General features: G+C 38.1%; 1 protein-coding gene across 1 annotated transcript in view; it reads left to right on the top strand.

Moving 5' to 3' along the window:
* Positions 1-18,632, top strand: part of CTDP1 (CTD phosphatase subunit 1) — a 99,668-nt gene that overhangs the window by 35,120 nt on the left and 45,916 nt on the right. Inside the window, exons 9-11 of the mRNA XM_036406983.2 lie at positions 1,147-1,288; positions 3,551-3,781; positions 9,684-9,849. Coding sequence (XP_036262876.1) covers positions 1,147-1,288; positions 3,551-3,781; positions 9,684-9,849 — 539 coding nt within the window. The remainder of the gene's footprint in view (positions 1-1,146; positions 1,289-3,550; positions 3,782-9,683; positions 9,850-18,632) is intronic.

The following is an 18,632-nucleotide window of genomic DNA, read 5'->3' as shown; positions in this document are numbered from 1 at the left end:
TGTCTATCCCAGTGGATTGCAATTGAGGTTGTACAAAGGGTATGAAATATTTGAGATTAGCTACTTTGTCTCATCGTCAAATTATGTGAAGAAGCATGGGTACTTCAAGATTTTCATCTAAATTGAAACAAGTAAAATCATATTGTTAAATGACAATCACGAAGATGAAACTCCAGGGAACTGTGATGAAAACATCAAATTAATTTACTGTTCTTGCTTGCTTGTCAGAATTGTTCTGAAGCTTGATTTTAATTTTCTTTTCTGGAGGCTTCATTGCTTCATTGTTCTCGCGTGTGTGAAAACAGACAAGGGCTCATATTATTAGTATTATTGTATTTTATTTTGTTTCATTAGCTGTTGTTAGCCTCCCTAGTGTTTTTTCCCTGATTCTCCTCCCCATCCCACTGTTGTGGTTGGAGGAGTCAACAAGTGGCTGGCATTAAACCACAGTGCTGATTTTGCCTCTTTTTGGCAGATTTATAACAACTTCACTTAGTTTCTCTCTTGTTTTGGCATCGCCAGAGAGTACAATTTGAGATCACCTGTTACTTGCAAGCTGCACTGTTGATGGTTTCACCTGGACTGCATGATGGTCTCACCTGGACTGCATGCGGTGTTTAGCTTCACATTCTTTGCTCCTGTTTCAGCACAAAGGAATTCTATCTGCTTTGCCTCCATCTCTGGTAGATAGAGGTTGGTTGGGTGACAGCCAAAAGGTAGTGTGCTGTATGAACAGAGGGCCGTGTGTAAAAAAGTAGTAGGATTCAACAGCATTGAAAAACTGCTTCTTCTTGGACTGCTAACAAATAAATACAAGTGAAGGAGATGTTATACAAAAGTGCACTTGTGTTGTTTGTTGGGCTAACATGCAGAGAAGATGCAGAGATTTTCTGTATAAATCTTAGTGGGCTACTTCCATGGTGCCAGTTCTTCAGAAAGTTACCTTCATCCAGCTTGAGTCTGAGGTACTGCATCTTACTCTGATTCTCACTTTTATTAGCTGTGATTGTTTTGTTGGACTGGGGAGGAGTGCTGCTTTTTCTTTTCTGTACAATCGATGACAAAATGTTCTTAGTTTTAACTCTACACTGGTTTATCTTCTGTGTTTCTGGGAATACTGTTATGTTGTGTTTGACTCTGTAATAGGCACAGAGAAAGTACGGCAAGCTCAGGACTGCAAGGATCTCCATGTTGTAAACCCTGATTGGCTGTGGAGCTGCCTGGAGCGCTGGGACAAGGTTGAGGAACAGCTCTTTCCCTTAAAGGATGACTACATCAAAACACACAGGTAAGTACTATTCCTTCAGGGAATAGGGGCCATGAAAACAGGTTATTCTGATTTCTTAATAAATTGGTTTCTGACAAGTTCAGATGCTTATGGATTTTATGGAAGACCTCCCTGTTTTTGTCCATTTCTCTTCTCTTTAAAACTGAAGACTGAGGGATCAGGAGGCAGTTCAGTAACTAGCACAGTCAGGAGAGAACTTGTGGTAACATTACTTTCTTTAGCAGTTACTGTTGTTAGCTCTTTTAATTTGGAGAAGTTGCCCTTTTCAGTTCATCCATAAGCCGATGGAGGGTTATGGAGAGAGTGCCACCAAAGCATGGGATCATTTATGCTGCCAAAAAACGTACATACTTTGACTACATGAGGAACTAGTAAAGTATAGCATTTTTGGTGAAATTTGGTAGTGATGGGAAAGAGAGAAACGGGAAAATACTATAGAAAATTCTAAGAAAAATTAGAAGGTGTGAAGACAGGAGCAAAAACTGGAAGAAAGGAACTAGTGAGAGGCGATTTTGGGATGATAAGAAAGTGCTGAAAGAGAAAAGGTAAAAAATAATTAGTGCACTATGGGGTGACAGTAAATAGAAGATGGAGCAAAAAACATTATTAATAAAGAGGAAGTTAGACAATAAGAGTCCCCTGCATGAAAGTAGCATGGCTAAAGTAACTCATGACAAGGTACTGTCAAGCCAGCTTCTGCTTCTTGACTTATCTGTTTGGATAGACCCACATCCTGCAAGCATATCAGAGGATCTTCCTTTCCATGTTTAGACAGGAAAGAGCACAGCATAATGGGATTTCTGTATTAAACTGATACTGGTGTGATTGACTATGCTAGGGATTTACTTTCTACTTACAAGATGCCCTGATGAGGGCAGAACATGGGTGTGTTAGGCTTTGGAGACACCAAAAGAAAAAATGTGTGGAAGTTAGGGCATTTATCAAATGCAGCACTAGGTTGAGACACAGGATCCCTATAAGTTGGGAAAAATATGTAGCCTGCTTATGGCTTGACTAGGATACTTAGTATTTAAAAAGTAGTATCTGATAGTTTTAAATCAAACTTCGGAATGTTTGCACGAGATGCTTAATTTGACACTGCTATGTTTGCAGTAGAAACCTGGATAGTCACTTGTGAATGGTTTTTTTTTGATGTCTAGATGAATGTTAGTCTTCTTCCCTCTATTAAATTACTCTTCCATTTTACTGAAACATAATTTTTCCTACTTCTGTATTTTCAAATACAATACCTTTTAACTTCATACTTACCCCCACACAAGCTTCAGTCAGTAAGATATCTATCTTAATGCAAATACCTTTACTTTAACCCAATATGTGCAACTGCTTTGGAAAAGATTTTCTCTTTAATGAAGCTGCTTGAAATAGTGATTACAGGTCCAAAGCACATAGAAACTAGGGGAGGGGAGAAGCCTGAGAAAACAATTGCATGTAAAATGAACTTAAGATAGCAAGAAAAGAATAGGTAAACTTGGAATTGGTTTACTGTGTTATTGCTACAAGACTACTTCAGAAACATCCATAGAAGCATCTGGTAAAAACTCCAGTTTTGTGTCACTTCTAGTATTTGTTACAAATTAATTGAATCTTTTTAACATAGCATTGCTTTCATGGAGCATAACATGCTGTTTTAGTTGATGATTTTTTTAAATTATTCAATTTGCTTGCTTTTTTTTTTGGTGGTACTTCATCACAATTGGATAGCATGGTGATTCCTGCAGACTGGTCTCTGAATGTTTCTGCTGACACTTCTGAAGTTATGTTTTTAAAATGCAGCAGGGTGATCATAGGCAGTTTAGTATTTTTAAAAGTTAGTTAGGTTGACTTGCAAGTTAATATTACGTGTTTATTTTCTCTCAGAGCAAATTTGGAGACCAAATAGAAAGATTGATACAATAGTCTGCTGTTCTCTTTGTTACATATATGCTGATTATCATGCTTTGCTAATTGTGCTGTTGTTACTACCTGGAAATAATTTTAGTAACTTTGTGTTTAGACAATTTCTAAGGCATACTCATTAATATTTTAGTAATTTAAACATGGCATTATCTTGTATGTGCAGTTTTCTGTTTTAAATTCAGTGGGACTTCAATGAGGTGGAGGAGAAGAAATGTTTCTTTAGAGATTTTCCAAACCATTTCCCTCTCTGCTTTAGAAGAAAAGAGAATCCTCGTTTTTTATGTTCTGGTTAGATAGCTCATTTAAATTTCTAATGCAATTTTTTTTCTGAACTCCATCTAACAGAGAAAATAGCCCTGCCACGTTTCCAGATTCACCCAGCACATTTCAGACTGCATTGTTTCACCCAACGCCCATCCATCCAAAGTCTCAACCTGGTCCTGAAGTTCGAATTTATGATCCTAACACTGGAAAGCTGATCAGGAAAGGCACACAGACATCTGGGCAGTCAGTGTACATCCAATCTCCAGCTCCTCCCATCACTTTGCCAGTCCACGGTGAACACTCATCCTTCAGGTACCTAAAGCATAGCTAACAGTCACATTGTCTACATTTTTAGATTCTGTAGTAAATCTTACTCTCATTATCCTTTCATTTGATTAAATTGATATTTTTGCTTTACTTTGTTTGCTTTCTAAAAAGCCAAGAAAGTAAGCAAAAGGAAATAATCAGCTGAAGTCAGAATGCTACAATTCCAGATGCTTTCTGTGCCTCACTGAAGTGGAACTGGAAACCTCAAACCAAATAAATTCAGTGTGTAGTTTGTGTAGTCTAAATAATGTTACAGTAACTGATTGCTGAAGTGAGGCAGCTTGATGTTTCTTAAAGGGTCTTGGAATACTGGATTGTTTTTTCATTAATAAAATATACCTGATAGCATTTCATTCTTGTTTATAAAATTTTTCTTTTCACCTAATTCCTTCAAATGGATCATTAACTTTGTTTTTGAGGAGTATCAGAAGCAATGGAAGAGGTGTGTAACTGACTGAGCATTGTGAAATAAGGCCATATGGCTGAGTGCTCATTACTAATCATTAGACCACTAAGTCAAGACTCTAATTGTGGAGAGGAAGAGGCAGTCTGCTTTTTGAAGCACGGAGGCTAGTATCGATCTGAATTTTGTCAAAATTTGTGTTAAGATGCAAAACCACCCCTTGTCTCTTAAGGATGTGTGAAATATCTAGAATTTATCCCCAATTATCTAAATGAAAGATCTGACTTTCTGGAATTCTAACAAGCTCAGCAAGGCTTGTTCATTCCACTAGTAAAGATGTATCCAATTAAAGGCAAAGCTTTTCTTTGTAAAGTGTTATCTTTTTGTAGTCTTTTTCTGTTAGCTGTTTGTAGGCTTTTTCTTAATTCAGCTTTCCTCTTGTTTTCAACACAGGTTTTTTGAGTCTCTCTTGTTTGTGAAGATGTGCTGTTTTCAGTTCCTTTTTAACTGTGTCTGTCAAAGTCTGTTTTTGTTTACTGTGACATGGTAAATGAGCATTAGAATCTTTAAATAATTGACACAGCATGTATCCAGAGAGGAGCTATAAAAAGTTTTTTGGTTTTTTGGTCAGCTATTGTTGAAAGGAATTCTTCTAGAAATAGAGCAGGGAAGGTTTTACCTGTATGTAATTGTCATGACACTTGTAAGGTGCTTCACTATGATGGGCTAGGTTAATACATAATACATCATCAAATGCTTTCAAAATAATAGGTTTTAATGGTTTCCCTACCTTTGTCAACAACTTGATGAAGAGTTTGTCCACACCTAAGCCTATTTTCCATAATGCTGAGGTGCTTCTTCACTTGTGTATCATACTGAAAAGAAGAAATATATTTTAGGTGTCCTCTTAGTTGAGTTTCTTAGGGCTTCTGACAGGTTTTGCAGGCAGAGTGAGTCTGTCCTTTCTATTCCTGTCTTCTATTTCAGTTCAGTGGGGGGTTTTTGTGACTGTCAGTGCTCAGAATTGAGATGTTTTAATCTGACTGTGAATCCAATTACTCTGTGCTGCAACTTTTACACCACAACTAAGCAGCTGTAAGAAAAGGGATAAGCATAAGGTCTATGCTAAGAAAAATTATTTTCATTCACATTTCCCGTTGATTTTGTTCTAGTGGTGAAGTTGGTGACCTGTAAACCCTAATCCCTTAATTGGTATACATCTCTGTTCCTCAGGGCAGTTCTATCTATTCTTCTTCAGATCCTGAGGAGTGTTTTGGCAAAGTGTAGGAGAAAAGAAAGGCTGTGTAAATACCACAGTGCAGACAGAGCAGGAAGGCTGTGAAGAAGTAACAAAAAGCTGAATAGAAGCAGCTCTGCTGTGTCTGACTGAGGAAGAGCTGAGGCAGTACTGTGAGCTTTATCTTAATGCATACGTCAGTGATAGCTTTTTAGAAAAGCTTCACATCTGCTTTAAAATTGGGTATAATACTTGTCTTAAGAAAAAACTACATTAGCGCAGCAATTTATTGGTAGAGGACTATATTTTTTTTGTCCTGACGGACTTAATGTGCTCCCTTGTTCACATTCTACAGAAAGAGGGAAATATTTGTAACTAAGCCATTGATTTTTAAAAAGAGTTAAAGTTGTTGGCACTCCCAACTGCTCCTGTTGTGGGTGGGTGTAGTCAAAGCCTCCAATAATTTTCTTTGATAGTTTCTCAAATCTTCATCTGATTCTGAATTTCAGGTAGTGGGAAACAGAATTGCACTGCTGTGAGTGGAAGCCCTTGGGGACGTGGTAGCTGCACATGGCATAGCAATGGTTCTTGGTGTCTTAGACTAAGAATAGACCTCCTTGTGCTTAGGAGAGAGCCTCTTCCTTGCAGGGCAGATTATTGCAAAGGGCTTCAAGTTATCTGAATACCATTTCATAAGATCAGTTTCAGTTCTCGCTGTCTTGGGTTTCAACATTTTTAGTTTCTTTCTGGGATTCAACTTGAAACATAATTTAAAATTGGATACAATTAGTTGAAATTTATACATGCAATTTGCAGCGAAACTGTCACCAGTGAGTTACAGGTGGTTCAGTTAAGGTAGTTAACATTTCAAGCAACAGGTCTTGCCATTGTGCTCAGCTCTGAGGCTTGAGCAGCTGCTTCTTTATCATGGCTGTTGCAGCCCGTGCGGAAGAGTGAAAAAAGTTCGCAGTTGTACTAGAAGGAAAGGGAATGCAATGCTGCTCAGGGGCTGCTGGTGGCCACTAGCTCTTCTTTGTCTGAGAACAGGAAGGATTCCTCTCTAAAAATAATCTACATGTCAGAACTTTGACATGCCTTATGTATCTCAACGATTTGCATTTTCATACAGAAACAGTATTCTGCAAACACCGCAGTAAACACTAAAGTTGTAATGGATCATGAGACATGTAATGTAGTGTTGTTCAAAGTAATGTAAAAGCTAATGGCAGCTTGGACTAGAATAAAGAAAAAGTTATACTGCAAGTTACATTTTAGTGAACACTAGTGATATGCTAACAGATGAGGCAAGGCTTAAAATATGGGTGTCATTTACATGTGAGAAGTTAAAAGTGGTACCCTGGTTTAAAATAATGCTAAAATGCACTGAATGCTTGGTTTGAAGAGGTGTGTCAAGCAGATGTTGGTGGCTTAAGCCATAGTTGAAGATTTGTATAAATTACTTTCACTTACAACATTTTTGTCTGATTTTATATGTACATTATTATAAAAATAATTACTATTTTTCCTACTTAATGTTATCAATGTTATTGTGATAGCAAAAATATGAAGTGCCAAATTGAACATGTGACTGAAATTTAAATATTTTAATACTTCTGTGATGATAATGTTATTTTAGCTTTTACCCTAATGTGTCACAGAAGGTGCTTGTTGCTTCCACAAATGTTGGCCCCACCCTGCATATATGTCCTTGTGTATGTAAGACTGTCAAGCACCAATGAACCTCTGCAGAGTTGAAGATGGTGTTATTTTTTTAAAAGCATTTATTAGTTACATTTAATTAGAAATAAATGTAAATTCTTGCGTTTTCATGTCATTAGTTCTTATTCAACTTAAAGGCAGATGAAAATGTAAAAGCCTAAAAAAATGGTTTTGACAAAATAAAAATGTCTTAAAAACCTTTAAGAAGACTTTATTTCACATTGCTTTTGAAATGCTTTCATGAGAGGGCCCAGTGTTTCTTATCTAGTAGCAGTGGGAAAATACTGGAAAAAGCATACGAGAGAAGCCTTTAGAAGCTATTAATGCAATTATTTTACAGCTAACATTTGTGTGTAATGTAGTCAAGTATGATCTCATACTATTATACAAAAGGAGAAGTTCTCATCAACCATATGACAATGTGTTCTTAAAAATATGCTAGATTTATTTAGATTTATTTCTAGTCTAAGAAAATCTGCTTGGCTGTCATGCTACATATAACTTCTCTGCAATTCTTGGAATGGTCAAGCTTGTCATATTTTTATTAGAGTTGTGTAAGATGCCTGTAGCTTTTGTTTGGGCCATTCTCTGATTTGCTAAGAATGTGAATGGCATCACCACCTTTTATGCCTAGGTTATATAATAAAAAGGCAAGGAGAAATCATACTTTAAAAGAAACTCTTGGAAAATATAGTAGAATGCCATATTATCTTTGTCATCTACCTATGAAAATTACCATCTAAGAGCAATTTAATAGCAAAAGAAAACAGTGATCTTTAAAATAGAAAACATAGTAGAGGGGAGAAAAAAAACATACAACCCAAAAACTGGTAGCAGTAGTGAGAAACTCTAGCAAAAAAAACCAGTTTGCTTAGTTCATTTTCGCAGCATCAAATTGTTTAAGCTCCACAAGAAATTCCACTGTCCAGGAATAAGAGACTACAAAGGGACACATGTCTACTGTGCTGCTGAGTTGTGTGTGCTGCTGGGGGTCTTCTGCAACAGATAGTGCAGGTCTGGGTAGCATGGCAGTGGCTCAGGTCTTTTCCCTCACAACCTCCCATTCAAAACAAGATTTCAAAATTTCCTGCACCTGTCCATGGCATCTGAGAAGAGAGATGTGCATTTCCAAAATATGAGCTGTCAAAATGAGCAAAATTGACAGCTTTGTATGGTTTCCAGATTTCATACATTCTGGAATTTAAGTACTGAGGAAAAAAAAAACCCTTGACATTTAGATAACCTTCTTAAGAAGTTGTCAAGTTTACCAAAGGAGAAATAATTTTGTAGGACCTTACCTATGGTTGACTGGATTTGTGTAAGTTAATAATGGCTTTTTTTATGGGGGACTGTTGGTCTTCAACTGATTCTTGTAAATCCTGGCTTGATGAGAATTAGCCATTCTGCATAAAAACTCTTGTCTGCAGAGACTACACTGTACCTTTTTTTCAGTCACAGTCATTCTCAAAAACAGATTGATGGTCTCTCAACTGGTAGTTGCATCTTGAAACTGTGATTTCAAATACAGTTGCTTTTATACTTGTTTTTGGTAGTCATTCTCCAAATACACAGTCTTATGGGTAACATAAATATCTTGTGACCCATGAGCTATATGACCTTTGAATTGGATTCTGGGTGGTGCTGAGCTGCTGTAATTTGTTCCAGGAGGCTAATATGTCAGACCAGTACTGGAAGTTAATCTGTATTGTATAGTAAATTTTAGCTTCTAGAAGTCTTTAGCATTTAAAGTAATAGTCACAGAAAAATTTACCCAAGGAAGGTAGAAGTCTCCTGCTGTTGTTGTACATGTAGTCTATCTTGTTATTACTATCATAAAGCAATTCCCATGAAGATATGATTATTTTATCCATCTTAATGAAGATTTTGATATTCCTTTTTGTTTGAATTAAGTACAGTAATTAACAATGTAATAAAATACAGACTAAAAGAAAAAGCTACCATATTTCAATACACTAGCCAAAAAGAAATATTGGCTGTTTTGCATCTTATCCAGGCTTAGCATGTGGGAAATGTCTGAAGACTGACACTGCAGAAGTGCTTTCTACATGCAGAACTCTTGTCTGTAAGGTTGAGAAATAGAAGGGTATACTTAGACACTCAAATTTAAAAGCCTAGCATAGATCAGGAAAAATGCATTAGAATGTCAGCATTGCTTTTGTAATAATAAATTTGTCAAGTGGTGGAGAAACTCCACTTGTGCAGAAATATTCATGTATTTTAAGGGCAATGCATCTGCAACTACTGGAACCCTTGGCAACAAGGAAGGTTTGGTGGTTATGTAAAGGAAAAATGCGAAGGCAAGACAGTGAGTACCTTCTCAAAGGTAAAGTGAAAGCTTTAGCCGTCAGACTGAAATTTATCAGGAGACTTGACTGACCTGTTGATGAATGCAGAGCTTTATTAAGTGAAATTGTGGATACATAGCAGTCAAAAATTGTTTATAGGATTTTATTTGTAGCTCTGAACCAAGTAAATCTATCTTATGTGATACCCCTCACTTTTTTTAGAGTTGTTCAGCCACATCAACAGCAGATGTTCGAAGAAGATGACCTACCAGCAAGTGAAAATGAAGAACAGCCTGGTCCATCTAAGAGGAAACGCCAGCCAAGTATGTCTGAAACAATGCCCCTGTACACTCTATGTAAAGAGGATTTAGAGAGTATGGATAAAGAGGTGAGCTTAACTAATTCTGACAAATTTTTAACATGACATAAGTTCTAACTTTCATTAAATAATGCATGTATGTGAACTGACCTTGTATGTCACTACAGTAACTTCAAGTAAAAGCCACAGCAGACAAAAGTATGGCTCAGGCTAAAATGTAGTTATGTTCTGCAAAGCAGAACAGGATACTGTGGTGTGTTAGTAGACCTTTAAAGTAGAACTTCATTTAAGAATAGCTTCTTCACATTAAACATGTTATTGAATTTGCTCTGGATAGCTTTGCCATGTGTCACTTTAGAGTTGTTTTGCTTTACTTTGTTTTTACAGTAAATCTCAAATTAATGTGGACAAAAATCAGTGGTGGGATGGGAGAAGAGGGGTCTGCAGATGTAAAACGCACAGACTGTATGGAAGATTAGGGAGACAAATGAGAGCATGGGGCCTTGTTATCTACAGACATGTAATTTTAGTGTTGTTAAGTCATAGCTGTAATTGTTTTGCGCGTGAAGGGAGCTTTCTGTTGCAGAGTGAGCTGCATGTCTTTCATACTAAAGAACATTACTTGAAATTCATTGTGAGCCTTGTGAGCCTCTAGGTGCTCAATTTTCACTTAACATTCTATGCACTTTTTTCAAATGAGCAATCATCTTACATAAGATGTATCTATGTGTCTGTTGATACATAGAAGAAAAATTACCTATCACTGTGCACCATGTTTGCATGAATTTATCCTCTGTGTGACTTTAGTATAAAATCTAGTGACCCTAGAGCTTGAATTAATCTTCAGGCTTAGATAGTTTATTGGGGTGGGGACAGGAGCATATAACTTGCCATGTTCTTGCAGTAAGTTCATTCCAAGGTTCTAGCTATAAAAGGCTTTGAGCTGTCTTCAGAAAATTTAATAAAAGTTTGAGAAGGGAACTGCATATTTCACCAACAAAAGAAAGAGACTTTATATATACAGTACAGGGTAAATTCGAGATGCACTGTTGGAAGAACTTTAAGCTGGTATTCTGGGGAAATGTCCCATAACTTTCAACTGCTGTGATGATCTCCTTTGAATTTCAGTTGACTTCAGGCTTTTAACTTTACCTGGTAAACTTTGCTTTGGAATTGACAACTTTTGATTTCTGTTGCTTTTTGTTCTGAAGTATTTTGCCCATTTTATCTCAGACTTTCCCAGAAACAGTATTTCTCCTTGTTATGATACCTGTCCCTGAATCCATCTTTGCCTTCCATCTGTACTGTCAGTAATATTTAAAGACAATTGATATTATGCGTCACCTTTATGATTTTATGTACTAACATTTTTTTCTAATTATGTGGCTTTTGGAAAATATTAATGAATTAGTGATGCAGTGTGTCCACTGAGTCAAAAGGAAGTGTGTGTGTTTTTCAGACTCACTGCATAAAGTATTTATTGTTCTGTTTTTAAAGATACTATTTAGGAACCTTATAAAAAGTCTGAATCTTTTGGCACCATTGGTTTTGTGATTGATTGCTCTCTGCTGCTACATTTATGACTAAGGAAATTAAAGTTTTTCTACTTCTCCTACAACTATAAACATCTTAAATTACAATGATTTGTTCTTAAATTATGCTTTTGCTTAAGCAGCATATTGTGCTTGGAAACTAGACTACACGAACTTCAGAAAAAATGAAGGCCAAATTCCAGTGACTCTTTTTTTCATAGTTGGATTAGCTTTGGTTCCAGGAGTCTGATTTGAGGTAAAAGTTGCTGCCAAAAGTTTTCCCTTGCGCCAAGTCTCTGTTCCTTGGGCAGCTGAACCGGTGGGGCAGGTATGTTTGGGGTTTGTTTGGTGCAGGAGCAGGGTGGGATTTTTCTGGTATTTTAGCTTCCCAGTTTTTGTCAAGGATTTTGTCAAGGATCAAATATTAGCACTGACACATGGAGGAAGAGTGCACGCAGAACATGTATCGGGGAGGTTTAACTGTACATGGTAGTGACAGCAGATCATTGTCTCCTGGAGTCTGACTATAAAAGGCAAGGAAAACTTGGGACTGCTAGCATCACCTTAGTAAAGGTGTTGCGTTCACATAGAAATGTAACACAAGTAATTAAGCAGGATTTTATGGCATTGTGTAGGAGCACACTTAGGAAACAGATGACGTGTAGTAACAAAGTCTATAAAATATAAAAGTTTAGTGGAGTGTACACAGTGGAGTCTGCTATCAGGAGCAGTATCAAATAAAGTGAAAATAAGTTCAATAAGCCTTCCTAGTGGGGACCCACTTCACTTTGGTCACACTGTGACTACTTTAACTTCCAGAGAAAGTTGTTTGCCGCCACCTCATTCTTTATCAAAATGTTAAAAGGTAAGAACCTTTCTGGAATCAGATTGTCACTAAGAGATGTGAAATTTCTGCTTTTGCCAGAGAAATGCCTTTGCTTCATTTGTATGCATTCAAGTGGCTATGGCAGCCACAAGAACTGCAGCTGACTGCAGACTACCTGGGCAGAGTGAGGGAGTCTGTTCCAGTCACAGCAGTGATTTCTTGCTCCACTTCTCAGATGCTCATGCTGAGGCTGTTTGGGTTAGGAGTATATGGTCGAAGGAGAGGGAAAGCAAGTTCCAGTAGGACTTTGCTGCAGAGGAAGCCACTCCAGGCTCAACTGCAGTGTCTCTGCCCTTAGCCACTGTTGGTAATCATGGGACCCTATGGCAAGCCAGCTCAGGCAGCTGGTTGGGACAAAGAAGACCATTTCCAGATTAATCTTCATCATTTCCAGCTTCCAGAAATAACCTGCTGTTGCTGCTGCATGAGTGCTAGTGCCAGGAGCAGGCAGAAGATGGGAAGAGCTGGGAATAAGAGTGAAGGCAGAGCTGCATTTAAAGCTTTAAAACTGCATCCTCAGTATTTTTACTGAATTTCCTCATAAATTCAGATAAGATCAAAAGGAGTCTTTTAGCTTTAGGGACTGGGATTTTTTGAAATTAAATCAGAAATGCAGGCATTCATATATACTGTTTTTCTATGGGTATAACTAGCAATAAATAACTCCTTTGCAGTTAACATGTAAAGAAAATCTTGCTTTTTCTCTGCAAAAATCTGTGAAAGACCACACAGCCCCAGGTAGTTTATATGTGGGAGAGTTTTGTTGGAAGTATCAAAATGGAAGCTGATAAAGAGAAATTATGATATATTCCCAAATCCCTTTCCTTCCTTAACCTATTTGAAAGTGTGTTTGTCACTTTCCCTAGTAAAAAAGCTTTTCTTAGTAAAAAGCTTCTACTGTTCAATTGGGAAGAACTACTGTGGATAAGCATCTCTTAAAATTTGATCTTATGTAGATTTTTTAATCTTCTCCTATTTTTCCAGTTGTAGTTGTGCTATGCATACCAAGTAAATCAAAGGAGATGAATAGCATTCCACTATTGCTTTGCAGTTTATGGTCACTTAGCCTTTTGTATCTTTTTCAGTGCCAAATATCTGGGAGATTGGCTCCAATGGTAGCTTCCTTTCCCTCTGACATGAAGGACCGTTAGAATTTTAGAAAATGGAAGCACAAAAGTGTTCAGTGTAATAGAATTGCCATTCAAAGGGCAATTGCCAAATCGGAGTAAGTGCATAAGGAATGTATCCCTACTTGGGAAATGTGCAGTCTCCTGGTGCTGCTGCCTGACAGTCAAGAGAATGTTTTCCCTTTTTTCTGTACTAGCCTGACAGAGGTGCTTTCCAACAGATTGCTGCTGTTTGTCTCCGTTATGGAAGGGTAAAGGCAGCAGAATTAAATGCTGCCAAATTAGCTCGTTTATAGTCACTTTTACAAGATTGGATAATTTTTGACTTCTAAATAACTGGCTACCTCCTACATAACCTGCAAAAGGTCATTCCATAAAAATGCTATTTATATAGAATTGTATCTATTATGCTGTAATCTTCACCAAAGAAAAATCTTTAAAGAAATGGCTTCCTGTCAGGAAGGATGAAAGTTTGACAAGAAAGTCTCACATGTATGCTTGGCAGAAAGATTTTTTAATGTAGAGTCTGATGAAGGAATAGAGATGGAAGCAAGTTTTGATATAGAAGAAAAGAATTGCTGAGCCAGTTTTACTAGATAACCAAGGAAGCAAAAAGGGTATGTCAGTTAGAAGGGGTTTTTATGACTTAGAGCAAAGGATAAACCCACCTCAAACAAGATGTTTTTACCAAGCAGAAAGATAGCCCAGGCAAACAAGTCAGCAAAGTTGCAAGAAGAAAAAAGATCTCAGAATTTTCCACTGCAAGAAAACTGCATAATACCTTCTAGCTTAAACTGTAATGTACTAACTTTTAGTGACTGGAGAATAGTAACATGAATGATATGGTAATTATAGTAGTTACGATAGGCTACAGATAAAAGTTAAGGTATAGATTGGTTCTACTGTATTAAGATGCTCAGCAAAGAAAAGTATATAATGCATTGTAACTAAGAGGTTACAGTTGTAACCAAAAGGTTACAAAACCAAAGGGGCTCCAGGCCTGCCTGCAGCTGGAGCTGACGCCCACGACCCTGGACTGCTGTAACGTCTTGGATGGAATAAACTGCATTTTGAAGAGCGCCTGGAGTCCCACATCTCTCTTTTAGGCTCTTACAATTTCCAATCAATTAAATGCAGTCAATAACTAACTAGAAGCCTCTTGTTCCTAATAGCTGTTCCAGGATGACTTTTGTTTTGTCAGGATCAATTCTGTCACTTGACAGGGAAGTTATCTACCTCTGCTTTCAGTGTTCTGTAGCAGAAGCCTGTTCTGTAGGGAGAAGAAACTGGGCTGTCGTCAGCTCTTCTTTTTCCCCATTTGAGCAGGAATGGACTTGCTCACCTGCAGGAACCTTTGTTACTTGCTTGGGGTAGGATGGTGTGGCATTGTCATCTTTTGCCAGGGATAGGTGGAAGCTCCTGACCTACCAGTCACTATAACGTTGTGTGGATCTGCTGTAGTTTACTGAGAAAAAGTGAAAGTGGAATCCAGGCTTCTCGTGACTCTTTATTTGTTTCCAGAGATAAGATCTATTAGCTATAGCAAGTTGCACAAAGAAAGGGAATGACTTGCAAACCGTGTGAAGACGTACACGTGTCTTTCCTTTCATAACTGATTGTTTCCGTACAGGATGCCATGTAGCTCTCATTCCCAGAGGTTACTCAGGGATCATCTTGTGAGCCTATTTCTTCAGAACTGATTGCTTTTTATTAGAGATCACTTTCTTCTTCTAAATTTGTATTCCTAAGTAATGTTTGGAGAGAACCTTACGACTGGGATAGCATCATGCACAGTTACTTAGTGAAGTTGATCTAATCCTAACTGTGTTGTGTCCTGTATATTATAAATAAGCTGTTTGTTTTTACATACTGTTGCTTCCTGATGGACGTTGACTCTGCTTTTCTGTAAAATGCATTCTTTGTTCATGATTATTTGTTACAGACACAAAAGGTGATTTTTAGCTGTTGTAGTGCGTTTTTATATTTTGTAATACTTTGAAGTAGTTTTGTTTTGTATTCCCATATTTTTCCCAAATGGTTTATCCCAGACTGTACTCCCCTCCCTTTACCTGTGTTATCCCTTTCCCGGGATGAGATCATCCCCAAACCCCCACCCTGGCTCTCTGTCAATCACTCAGCATCCCAGCCCTCCATCCAGAAGTTTCTGTCGAAGTCGTCGAGTGATTAGCCAGAGGCTGGGAGTCAGCCCCCCAAGCCTTGCCCCATACGCTGTCCTATATGTCTATCCCCCAGTACCCATCCCTTAGGGTCACTCATTGGTTCGTAAAATGTTATCTACTTTTGGTTTCCACTTCCCTTTAAATGTGACCTTGGCACATCTCCCGGGGTCTCGGCAGGAGACCCCCTGAGGTGCAGGAGCTCCTTTGGGATCCTAATAAAACCTTGGATTGACCCCCTGCTAAGAGTCGGCCCTTTCTCTTCTACCGATGTCTCTGGTGTCTCTTGTGTGCAAAGGCGCCCAGCCCAGGTGCCCTCAGTACCCTCGGGGCACAGAGAGTGTCTCCCCCCAGCCCAGGTGCCCTCAGTACTCTTGGGGCACACACAGACAGTGTCTCCCTGCTGTCGGCCGTGTCGGGGCTGCTCCCCCCGGTGTCTGCCGACTCGGGACTGGCCCAGGGCTCCTGAGAGGCTCGCAGAGAAACAGAGACATTTAGCCTCGTGCGTCATGCTAGCTTCTTTTAAAAATTGAGTCAGCTTTATATAGTCTTAAAGATTTTCCCTTTTTTAATAAATGTCCTTTTCATAATTATGTTGACGTTCTTGTCTATGATAAATGACTTGACCATGAAATAAATAAGCAAGGTCAAGAGTTTTCATTCCTCTCTTCCTTTTGGCTACAAATTATTCTCATCTGTTCCTTCTAGAGCAATGGCTGTCAGTACAGTCCCCTTTATGTTATTTTTCAGGTCCTTTCTAATTCACTAGTCCATGTAAATAGTAGAAATACATAGCAAGAATCTAAGATGCTCCATTTATAAAATGTCAGTGATAAAGAAAAAAGAAATTAGCCTGAGCTGAGCTCAAGATCCTGCTCTCAGTTGCTTATATCTCAACTGCTGCTACAACCATGGTAACAGTAGAAGGCAGACAGCCATAGGTCCTTATATGTATCAGTACTTTCAGGACCAGTCCTCAAGAGATGCCAGTAGGGGTTTCACCAGTGGGAAGGATGTTGAAAAGGGATTTCCAGTAAGGCAGTAAGATTAAACAAGTTCAGTAAGGCAGAAAGATTTCTGTTTGTTTTGCAGTACCTTCCCATCCAGGATAGCCTAGGATTACTAAGGTCCTGGAACAGCTGTGCACACTTCGTTTACTAGCTGTATGATGCTTAGGCTTTTGTGTTTGTTGCTGTGGTTTGGTCATGATGTTTGAGAGTAGCATCTGTGTCTTGTCAAGTGTCATCATCTCTGCCATCTAAGGTTGAATATTTTCCTGGTTTAAATTCCTCTCAGTTTGGGACTTGGGACAGGGGAAGAGAGGGAGTGAATCTGATACCAGTCCGACCTCTAGCTTTCCCATCTCTCACTTCAGTTAGTGGAGCTGCAGAGATTCCTGCCATCTGGTTGGGACATGTGGTCAGCAGCTGCAAAGTGATCACATTGCAAAGGTATGTTCTGTGCACGAGTGCATTTAAGTATAAAGATCTTTCTTGAGTGGGAATTGCCTAATGAACTACTTTTGCATTAACATTGTTCTGTTGATTTGGGACGTATTCTGTGCCTTCTTTTCCTTTAACTGAACTGTAATTTATAGGTCATATACAAAGACTGAAATTGCAACATTCTGCTCTTACATAAGGCCACTTATGCTCTTATATTTTGTCACTCTGCATTCTGCTTTTATCTAAGCAAATTTATCCCTTAATTTCTGTTTTTTATTTCACATTAGTGACTTACCATGCAGTGAATTAGGAGGGAGTGTTTTTCTCCTTCAAAGTGTTGAAAACTGTTATCTCAGTAAGTGGTTAGCCTCTTGGTTAATTAAAAAGTACTAATTTGATGTGGAGGATGTGGTCTCTAGAGCAAATAATAGCTACCTAGGCTCCCTTGGACAATTACCTTCCACATTAATGGTTCTTTGAATTTCCACAGCTACGTTTCTCATACAGATTTTCTTGTTGACACCTTAGCATGTACTATGTCATAAATTGTACAGATGCTAAATTTGGTTAGCTTCTTATAAATTGTACCTTTTTTTGAAGGAAAAAGAATAAGCCTGTGTGTACGCCTGATGTTGTTAGTGATTGTCATCCAAGTCCCTTGGCCCTTGGAAGTGATGAGGTCTTGCTTTGCAGTTGTCAGGCAGTTTCACTCTAACTGGACTTGTAAAAACAATTAAAAACTATTTGAGAAAGTAAATGTGCTGCTCTTCATCAAGACGGTAATGAAAAGGATTTGCTAACTTCTGATACAAGCAGACCTGAGGAGACTCAGATTGGCTGGTCTCAGTCCATTAGTGCTTCCTCCTGTCGTTTCCTTACTGACAGCCCTATTGTCACCTTCCTTCACGTGTGGACTCTCACATCCCCGCTGGCCACCATGCTCTCAACAGATTTTTGTTTTCTCTGTGGAGTGCTTATTACCAAACGGCTTAACCAAGCAAGACTACATGTGCTGCTTGCTTTCTTTTACTGGGAGATGAATTTCCTGGAGGGAAATGGTGAGGGTGCAATGCTAGGAATCAGGTTGCTGGTTTGTCTTCATGAACAAATGATGGCTGGCTGATGCACCAAGAAATATGATGTGTTTTTTTAAAGAACATATCTTAAAGCAGTTGTATAAGAAGGAAAGTATATTTACTGCTGCCCTGTTTTACAATTTTGACATTCACTGTTCTCTAATATGGTTAAATAATACAGAAGTAATTAAGCATTAATGTTAAAGGCAATTATTTCACCCATATCTCATCTAATTAGTAGAGAAAACCGAGTAAAGTTTTCCAATACTATTTTTAATAGTTTGACAGTGAGAATCAGCAGGATAGAGTTAAGATACCGGTACAGGGCATTGGAGAGAAAGATGATGAGCACTTAAAAGAAGCTGGCCATCAGTAGTTTGTTTCTGCCTTTTTTCACTTTGAAGAATTAGTTTTCTACCAGAAAATGGAAACTACTCTGAAAAGCAGCTATGCTTTCTTCTTTTGTTTTCTAGTTTCAGAAGACAATTTTTTTTTTAGAAAATTGGTATTGGTCATGCTTAAATTGTAAATCATCCTGACCAGAAACGTTGACACTCTAATTGTTATTCACCTAACAGAAAGAGCACTAAAATATATGTAGTGTAGATA

Source organism: Molothrus ater, chromosome 1 (assembly GCF_012460135.2).
Source record: "Molothrus ater isolate BHLD 08-10-18 breed brown headed cowbird chromosome 1, BPBGC_Mater_1.1, whole genome shotgun sequence".
NCBI classification, from domain to species: domain Eukaryota; kingdom Metazoa; phylum Chordata; class Aves; order Passeriformes; family Icteridae; genus Molothrus; species Molothrus ater.
Note: the sequence above shows the minus strand (reverse complement) of the source record. Positions and strands in the feature narration are given on the sequence as shown.